At 50.0% G+C, this 9,906-nt stretch overlaps 1 protein-coding gene across 4 annotated transcripts in view; it reads left to right on the top strand.

Moving 5' to 3' along the window:
• The window catches only part of EVC2 (EvC ciliary complex subunit 2), a 67,516-nt gene that overhangs the window by 50,886 nt on the left and 6,724 nt on the right, over positions 1-9,906 (top strand). For all 4 annotated transcript variants that reach the window (XM_025051773.1, XM_025051772.1, XM_025051771.1 and 1 more), the window contains 2 exons: positions 3,072-3,299; positions 9,314-9,528. In XM_025051773.1, the coding sequence (XP_024907541.1) occupies positions 3,072-3,299; positions 9,314-9,528 (443 nt within the window). The remainder of the gene's footprint in view (positions 1-3,071; positions 3,300-9,313; positions 9,529-9,906) is intronic.

Below are 9,906 nucleotides of genomic sequence, written 5' to 3'. Positions count from 1 at the left end.
AGTGGCTGTCCCCAGTGTGGGGACATCCTTGGTGGCCTGCTCTCACTGAGGAGTGGAGTCCTGAAAAGCTGCTTGGAGGCTCTGAGCCTGTAAGGGGCTTGCAGACCGTGTCCTTCACTCTGCTGGGCCACGCACTTGGAGACCCCCAGTGTTGGTATCTCCAGATCTTTCTTGAAGGCTGGTCCATGTCCCCAGAGAAGATCTGTCTCTTACCTAGTGGTAAAGGCTTGGATGCTCACATTTCAGGAGCCAAAGTGGGGCAGAGAGCTAAGATTTTAGGAGTCAATATGTCAAGTTTCATCTAGCCTTTTCTTTGCAGTGCGGGTCAGAGAGGTCCGCTGTGAGACTCGGGTGAAGCATCTTGTCTAAGTTGCACAGCTAGTCAGGTGGTAAGTGTGTATGTAAGAGATGACAGATCAACCGCAGACAAAACTGTGCCGGCTGGTTTAAGGCAGTTCCCTTAACTTGGCCTTTGCCCTTGGATTATTTTGATGATGGAGTGGATGATGGTGTCTTTTCAGGCATAGAAATGGATTTTTCTGTCTTAAATTGACTATGGATGTTGATTCAGTGAGGTGGTAGTTCACTGAGCAAGTATTAACCCAGCGCACCTTTGCCGAGTCCTGATGCAAAGATGGAGGAGCGCGTCTTAAACATTCCCCATCTTCTTACTCCGTCTGAGCATTTGAAACACATCCGGCAAAGCACGGGTTACACCGAACTGCCTGCGGGGAGGCCCAGCCAGCGGAGTCCAAGTCCAGGCTTCTATTTGCACCGCCTTCTCCCGGCGCGATTCTTGATCTGGAAGGACTTCGCTGGTAACGCTCCTGGCCTCTCTCCATCCCTTGCCCACTTTTCTCCAAGGAGGGTGACATCTGATTGGTGGGATCAGAGAAGGAGCTGGGCGTGCTCGGTGCAGCCCCCTCCTCACTGGAAGCCAGCTGCCTGCAGGAAGCCCCCTTCCCTGCCCAGGATGCCATGAGCCTGGCGGGGCAGCCTGCTGCTGGCGGGAGCGTGCATCCGTTTGGACACACACCTGAGCCACATCCTCCAATCTAGTTTTCATCGATATTAAAGCTGTCGTTGGGCATCTACCTGGTTGTACCTGTTTCCAAACCTGGGCAAGGAGGGGGCTGGGATGTCTTGAGCGCCTTAGAATCCCAGTCATTCTCTGCTGGTTGATGTGGGTTAATCTGATCTTTTGCCTTTGAAGGGCATCACAGTACACAGAAGAAGGTACTTTGACATGCACATGCTATCGGGAAAGCTAGTAGGGAAGTGGTTTGAAGTTTCCATTTAAAATAAGAGTGTTTGGTGGCATATTGTCTTACAAATGAATTTTTATTACTTTCAGCAGCTTGAATATTTAATGAAGCCTGTCTTTAATACCACATAGAAATGCAAATCTGCATCCTTCCCGGGAGGTCTTTAAACAAGGATGAAAACCGTCTCTAGAGGCACATCCTGTGGTGCTGGAATTAACAAATTAAGCTTTCCAAAGAAGAAGACAGGATTTTGGAGAATCTTTTCTTAATTTCGCAGTCCACATCGTTCTTATAGTACATGTGAGAGGCTTTCGTCCTCACCCACGTTTTAGGTGTGAATTTGCAGAAATAACCTTGGGAGACAGCTCTTGTGCTCACCTCATCCGCCCTGCATCTCCACAGGGGACTGAGCCTTAAGGGACATTTGGGCTACTTCCCATCCAAGGGCGGGGGGAGTGAGGCCACATGGAGGGGACCTGAAAATCTGAGCTAAGGGCAGGTGTGTGACCAGGGGAACCCCGCATCACGCGCGCGTTTCCACTTACGGGAGTTCAGCCCTTCCCGCTGCCTCAGGAGAAGGTGCATCTTCCCGGACCTGGCGGTCAGGGCCTCTGTAATGTGCTTTCTGCCCACCCCTGGGGCCTCATCTCCCACTTGTTTCAAGCTCTGGTCGAATTCACCCTCCCACTCATCCCGTAAGAACCCCACACACTGCGGCCACAGTGCCTTTGGTCATGATGCTCTTTCTACCTGAGTATCTGCCTCCTTCACCATCCAATTCAGACCCAGTGTCTTCGCAACCTTCCCTGACCCCCCCTCCATCCTCTGAAACTACCCCATAGCATTGTGTCTGGACCTCTGCGTGGCAGCAACCCCATTCTACCCTGAAGAATGATATTTACACCAACAATAACAGCAAAAGCTAACATCTAGCGAACATTCTCCTGTGTCAGGCACTGTTCTAGGCAGTCACAAGAAGTGGATTATTTAATTATCAAAATACTTATACGAAAGACTTCCGTTTCTGGATAAGACAGAATAAGAAGGCTTCCGTTACCCACTCATCCAAAACAAAACAAAACGAAATGAACAAAATACATGAATCCATGGTTTCTGAGGCCAAGACCACAGTCGAAAGTGATCTCTAGGAACGGACAAATGAGCTGAGCTCCGCGATTGTCCCACTGACGGCCGTGGAAGGGCACCCTGGCGTTGGCCCGGGGAGCGGGAAGACACCTTGCGTGGAGGAGACGGGGCTAAGACCTTAATTCGGGGCAGCCCAGTCGGCTGGATTTCCGCGGACAGGACCGGAGATGCAGGGGCCTTTCAATCACGGCGAAGGTTTCGGACAGTCACAGAGCGTGGCGTGTAGGGCTGCGAGCGGTCAGGAAGGGCGGGAGTCCCAGGGGTGGGGGCAGGGGTGGCAGAACAGACCTGTCCAGGTGTACCTCAGCTGGGGTCGGCGTGGGAAGGGCCACGGAGTCTGTGTCAGGAGCTTTGAACACTCATCCTCTATAACGGGGATCTGGAAGGTTATAGCGACATGGGTCACTTTAATGTCAAGACGATAAACGGGGGATGAACAGCTAGACCCCCAGAGCCCCGACGAGGCTTCGTAAGCAGGGACGCCCTGCGGTCTGGAACCGCGCACTGCAGAGTCCAGTGCTGCTGCTTCGTAGATGTTTGAGACCTTCCCCGGCTGCCCAGCCGAAACCTAACCGGCTGCTCTCTGTCACTGGCTTGCTGTCTGCCCTCCACTATCCCTCCACTGACCGCCCTCTGGTTTCTGCCTCGGCCCCTCCCCAGGTCCGAGGAGAGCTGCTGCGGGAGAGGGTGCAGCAGCTGGAGGCCCAGGAGGGCCGCTTTGCCGAGTCCCTCGTCTCCCTGCAGTTCCAGAAGGCAGCCAGGATGGCCGAGACGCTGGGGGCGTATACCGCCCTCCTGAGCATCCAGGACCTGCTCCTGGAGGAGCTGAGCGAGTCCGAGACCCTGACGAGGTCGGCCTGCGTGCAGATCCTGGAGTCGCACAGCTCCGTGAGTGCGGGCGGGGGTGGAGGCCGGCCTGCGTGGTCGGTGGTCGTCGCTGGTTCTTAGGGCCCACCGATGGTTTTTCACATGGCCGTGCCCCGCCTGTGCCAGAGGGTCGTGGTGGGGATGCCGTGACGTAACTTGCCTGGGGGCACGGTCACTGCCCAAGACGGCTGTGTTTCCTTCCCTTTAAAAAGCATCCCTTTGAATTTTACCGCCATCTCTGAAACTGGGGTGCGCCTCAACAGGCCACGGGTCCCGTTTCTTCCACAGTGCCATAAAAAGGGACAGTGTGGCGTCTGACCAGTGGCACGTTAGGTGCAATGAAAGGTCAGGGTGTTGCTAACTTTGATGATTCTGGTCATTACCGTATTCCAGTGTGCTGCATTTTCCAGGGCGTGAGCTATGGCCGTAACCATTTCGAGGACTCATTTTAGGTCTTTGATGTGTAGATTTTAGAATTTCCTGCATTATCTGTTTTTACAATAATTTTGTAAAGTGAGGAAAGAGGGACTCACATACTTGAGTGCCAAGTATGTGGCAGGCAGGCACTAACAGGCTGCGAATGGACACACTCTCTTTTAAGCGTTATTCATTCTTAGTCGTGCATTTAAGCACGATTAATGATAAGTTGCAATGCTATGCTGTTTTATAATTATGCTCTTTGTCATATGTTATGTTACTTAATTGTTGAGCCGTGCCATGAGAAGGTACTGTCGTGATGTTCCGTTCTAAGGAAAAGAAATTGGGTCTCGGGCAGGTGGCAGGTGAATTTCCTTGTGACGTCCACTTGGCTGATAAGTGGCGGGAGCTACAAACGCGATCTCTTTCTGACTTCAACCCCCTCGCCCCCGTCACCTTGATGGATCACTCCAGTTGATCTTGCCAATGGGTGTTCTCATAATTTCTTTTAAAAAGTCATAAATATCAGACTCTGAAGAGTCCAAGACTATTTTCCCCGTACACATTATGCACCCTGCACCGTGACAACTGTTTTTAGGAAGAGGAAGAAAGTGGCAGTGGCATTGGTTTTGCGGCACAAGCCATCCAGATGCTGAGTGAATAAAAACAAACATAGCGTTTAATGCTTCACGAGCTCCCAAGAGACTGTGGGAAGTCCCCAGAGGCCAAGGAAACTGGAAACTGGCCAAGGAAAGCGAGATTCACAGAGGGATGTGAAAGCAAATTGAGGCTGAAATCTAGTGGCAAAGGATGAGACCTGGAACCCGGGGATTTGGGGGGTTATTTGGGGGGTAATAGGAGATGGGGGTGAGGGCTGTCCAGAGGTGGTAGGACCCCCGGTGAGAGGGTGGGAGGAGAGAGCCACCCGCTGTCAGAAGAAGCTACCAGGGAAACTTGTCTGGCTGCAGCCCTGCTCCGGGTGGGGGTCGGGGTGGGGGTGCGAGTGGGGGTGGGAGGGGTCTCCCCGGTGGATCTGCCAGCAGAGGCTTTCTCGTGTGAGGAAAGAATCCCAAGGTACTTCAGCCATTCAGTCAGGAAATCGCCAGGGTGACAAATTCAATCAAAATGGTTCCAGGTGGTTTGGCTGCCCTGGTACATGACTCACTGAAGCTAAGGCCAGTCGTTTCCAGAGAAAAGTATTCTCAGTCCAGAAACTTCGGGATATCCACAGACCGAGTTCAGCCAAATATGAGTCCTCGATTACAACGAGAATGTCACTGAACACACCAAGGAGCACAGGCCTACATAAGGAGAAACAAAAAGCCAACGGGTTAATGCCCCCAAGACTTTAGACATCTGGGCTGTCAGTGTAGATTGTAACACGGTGATTTGGGAAACGATTGAAGAAATGAAAGATAATTACAAAATGATTTAAAATTTGTTATTCACCCAGAGAGCACAGCAGAGCAGAGCGATTTTGTACTTGCAGATGTGCAATAAAAGACCAAAATAACAACAAAAAAAAGACTCATAGAGCAACAGGGAGAAAATGGCAAGTTTGTCACCGTAGTGGGAAATTCCATCAGACCTCCTTCTGTGGTTGATTGGTTGACCAAATAAAACACAAGCGAAGACACAGATGAATTGAATAACACATTTAACAACCTGTATTTAACGTACATGCAGAATCTCACAGCCGAGAGTTAAGGAATATGTATTCTCCACCATACATCGTAACGGTCAAAAATAACTGACTATACGATGTCATTTTGACCGTCTTTCTGAAAAAGGACACTGAGGTTTAAACTAGTTTTAAAAAGATCTTCACCAAAAGTCTATACTTTGGACATTTTAAAACATACTTGTGAGTAATTCATGTGTCAAAGAAATCATAATGGAGATTTAAAAGTATGTAGAAAACTAATGTAAATACAACCTATCAAAATTTGCAGGATTCGGCTAAAGCAGTTTTTAGAGGGAAATGTATGCCCTAAACTTATATTAGAGAAGAAGAAATTAAGATCATATAAAAAAGTAAGAGGAAAACAACAACTGGACCTGTAGGAAGTGGAAGGGAAGGAAACAGAATAAATGCAATTAAAAACGAAATTACTGTAGAGAGAATTAATGAAGTGAAAGTAGAATTTTTGGAAAAAAGTCTAATGAAATACACAAATCTCCGACAAGACTGGCCATTAAAAAGAGATAAGGGACAATAAATTTCAGACGTATAAAAAACAACAAAACTATCGATGCAGTAGATTTTATAAAAATAAGAATTCTATGAGCAACTTTATGTAGATGAATTTGAAAACTGAGACGAAATGGAAAATTTTCTGGAAAAATATGGATTGCCAAAATTGGTCCAAGTAGAAAAAAATTCTATATAGTCCTATGACCATGAAAGACATTGATTCAATAGTTAAAAAAAACAAACAAAAAACACTTAAGATGCACACGAAAAAACCCACCTAACCCCCTGATAGCGTTATAGGTGATCTCCATCAATCTTCAAGGTGGCAGATTTTTCTAATCTCATATGCAAATTATTCCTGATGTTAGAAAAATAAGGAATATTCTTTAGCTCATTTTATGCAGCTCAGATATCATTGACACCAAAGGCAGACGTGAATATTGTGAGAAAGAACTATCGCACTTCAATCTCACTAGTGAACACAGATGTGCAATTTGTAAACAAAATATTGTTAACACAATCCAGCCATTTATAAAAAAAAATTAATACGACATGGCCAGGTTGAGCTTTTACCAGGAATATAAAATTGGTTGAACATTAAAACATCCACTTGCAAAATTTACCAGATTAACAGATTAAAGGAGAACAGGAAAAAAAAACGCATGTGATCATTTCAGTATATACAGAAAAGGTATATACTGAATTCAACACTTAGCAAAAATAGTACTAGGATAAAACTCCTTAGCAAAATAGTACTCGGAGGAATCTGTACTACAAGGTATTTCCGCCAAACCCACAGCAAGTATCTCTCTGCGAGGTGCATAGCATGGAGGTGGGCCACTGCCCTGACTTACAGGTGACCAGGCGAGGCCTTCAGAGGAGGGCAGGTCCAAGGCCTGTATCTAGTTAGGGACAAAGTAGGACAGCAAGAGCCTCTGCTTTCAGTTCCCATCCAAGTCCTCCTTGTCAGCATCTGAGAAACAGCCTCCGTTCAGCACTAAAACACCGAATGGCCCCTTTTCCTGAGACTGCAATGATTTCTATTAGCTACGGGGCAGCTCAATACTTAACATTTTCAATTCTGGCATCAAAGCGTCCTCATTCCCTAGCGTGCACAGGAGAGTTGGTGTGTCCTGGATCGAAAGCCAGTGATAATACGTCAGATGATGTTGTTTTATTTAAATTGGTGGTAAAATGGTAGATCTGATGTATTTTTCTCTCAATTCGCATTTCAAGAGAAGAAAACTTGGTGTTTTGCTCCAGATATTAGAAGTTCATTCCGCAGCGTGATCTTCTGTGAAAACCGTTTTCTCTTGGGAAATGGGCTCTCGCGCTCTTAAAACATCCGAGAGAATTAAAAAAGCGTGAAATGAAATGCTTTGGAAGAAATGACTCCTAAAGAAAACTATATCGAGTGCACCTCATTTGATGAAAGATTTAGACTCGATTTTGTGAAATTGGGACATGTGCAGAGGCGTAATCGAGTCGGGGCCAAGTGGCAAGGATGGGCAGATTTAAACGGGACTTAGAATGGGCGACGGGACCCCACACTAACTCCCCACTGTTTTCACTTCGGTCTAAATTGCCGCTTATCCACCTTCCCAAGTCCGGAAGCTGTCTGCCTCTGGTGTTCCTGTCTCTTCTGCCTGAATACTCTGGGTGCTCCTAAAAGACAAAGCCACCTCCACCTTCCTTCCTTCCTCCCTCCCTCCCTCCCTCCCTCCCTCTCTCCCTTTTTCCCCGCCCAGCTTCACTGCTCTGATGCATCTAGACCGGAAAAACAAAAATAACATTGATAGTAACTCACATTAATTGAGCTCTCATTAAGCCCAAGGCATCGTGCTAAGAATTGAAACCTTCACCCCATTCTTACGCCCATTCTACGGATGAGGGGTTGAGGCTTAGGAAGCTCACCCCATCTCACCAAAGCCTCACAGCCCCAAAGCAGCACCTACACCGCCTGCCTGCAAAACCCAGCTCCTGTTCTAAGGGGCATGCCCACCTGCCCCCCTCTCTCCCTATTCCTCTCCCCTCCATGCTGCAGCCAGAGGAATCTTTCTGGAAAAAAAAAAAAAAGACCATTGACTGCCCCATCCACCAGCTCTGTATTTGAAAACTATGCCCACCCTCCCTGGGACCCCGCACTCAGCCCCCTGGGCCGCCTTCTCCCTGCTTCTGAACACCTGAGGCACGTTCCTGCCCCCACTCCCCCGAGGGGCCTCTGTCGCTCTGCACCCCCTTGTAACTATCGCGGAAGTCGGGTGTGGGACCAGGGCCCAGGCATGCTGAGGGGGCGGCGGCCTTGGGGAACTCTGCGGTGAGTCGCTGCGTGAGAGGGAGCGCCGTACGCAGACCCCAGCGTGTTAGAAGCCCCCACCCAGCAGTGCTGAGAGGGTTGCATGGCCCTGGGGGCCGACGCCGAGTCCTTGGCACACGGGGCCTCGGTTTACCTCTTTAGCTGTCTTCTTTTCTGTCGTGGTTCAGAGCCTTTGGGGTCTTGGGGACACTTTTGAGAATGTGACTCAAACTTTGGCTCCTCTGCAGAAAGGTAGACCATCGTGCACGTATTTTAGAGGTTCAAGGGCCCCTGTCTCACTGGTCCCCTCAGGAAGCCCGTCCATGGCCTCTGAGGATTAAGACCCACCCTCACGACCCACCCCCACTTAGAGCGCTGGCCGATCCAGTAAGTAACAGGTTCAGTGTGCCTGCGGTTACAAGACTGGGGACCCCCTACTTATTTATTTGTTTATTTTTATCTATCTGAGCAGGCCGTGGACCATCTCTTGTGCCCAGAATATCTGATTTCGGTGGCCTAAGAATGCAGACTTCTGTTTGGTCAATGAGAGTCAGTATAGCGTGGCAGTTAAGGATCCAAACCCTGAAGCCAGCTGCCCTGGCCTCAAATTCTGGTTCTGCCACCTAAGAGCTGTACGGCCTGGCAAATTACTTGAACTCTCTCTGCCTTTATTTTCTCATCTGTAAACGGAACATAAGAGTGTGTATTCCGTGGGTTTTTACAAGGATTCAGCGAGAGTAATAAAGAGCGTGCCCGGCACTCAGCGCTGTCGGTTAGCCGAGGCTTCTGTGCTCCAGCTGTGTTTCTCCGTGCTGGGCGCATGATGCTACCCCGTCTGTCAGAGTCAGGTGCTAGCTGCCAGGCACGGTGCCAGGTGCTGCAGACAGGGACATGGAGACGCAGTCCCACCGTCAGGCTCTGGCAGAAAGCTACATGAGCACGATTTCAGCGGACTGCAAAAATGGGGTGTGATCTTAGTCGGCTCAGGCATGGGGGCGCGGGCGATCATGCTGCAGCCTCGTCCCACCGTTGGGCACAGCCGGGCCAGGTTCGCAGGGCCATGCCGAGCAGGCGGGGTGTCCCCTGCCACCCGCCTGCCTCTGCTCACCACCCCCCTCCTGTACGCAGGAGCTCCAGGAGCTGGAGAGGAAGCTGGAGGACGCGCTGGGCCACCAGGAGACGGCCCAGCTGCAGCGGGCCCTGGACAGCCAGCAGCGGTGGGCGGGCAGCCAGCCCGGGCTTCTGAACGAGCCTGAGGACGCGGATTCTGAAAGGCAGGTCTCCACTGTCCTCCCGCGAGCCCTGAGCAAGAGCCACAGGCTCCTGGAGCACCACCAGCAGAGGTGAGCCGGGCCGGCGGCGTGTGTGGTGTCAGCGCCCTGCAGCCCGGGGCGCCTGGCCTCTCGCACCGGGCGGGACGTGGCCCTACCCCGGGCTCACGCTGCTGTCGAGGCACCGTCCAGCTCTCGGGCCGAACTATACTTCTTCCTCGATATCCTCCTACACTTCGTTTTTTTTTTTTCTTTTAAATATCACAGAGGTTTTACTGAACATAATATTCAGTTTTTTTTTTTTTTTTGTGAAGTAATTTATAGACTCTCGGGAAGGTGCAAAATGACGCAGAGGCTTCCTGCGCCCTTCCCCCGGTGTCCCCAGTGGCGACATCTTAGGTGGCCGTAGGAATCGATGCCGATGCCACACAGCGCAGTGAACGCAGCCTC

This window comes from Pteropus alecto, unplaced genomic scaffold (assembly GCF_000325575.1).
Source record: "Pteropus alecto unplaced genomic scaffold, ASM32557v1 scaffold5, whole genome shotgun sequence".
In the NCBI taxonomy this organism is placed as follows: Eukaryota; Metazoa; Chordata; class Mammalia; order Chiroptera; family Pteropodidae; genus Pteropus; species Pteropus alecto.
This window is presented reverse-complemented; position numbering and strand designations above follow the sequence as displayed.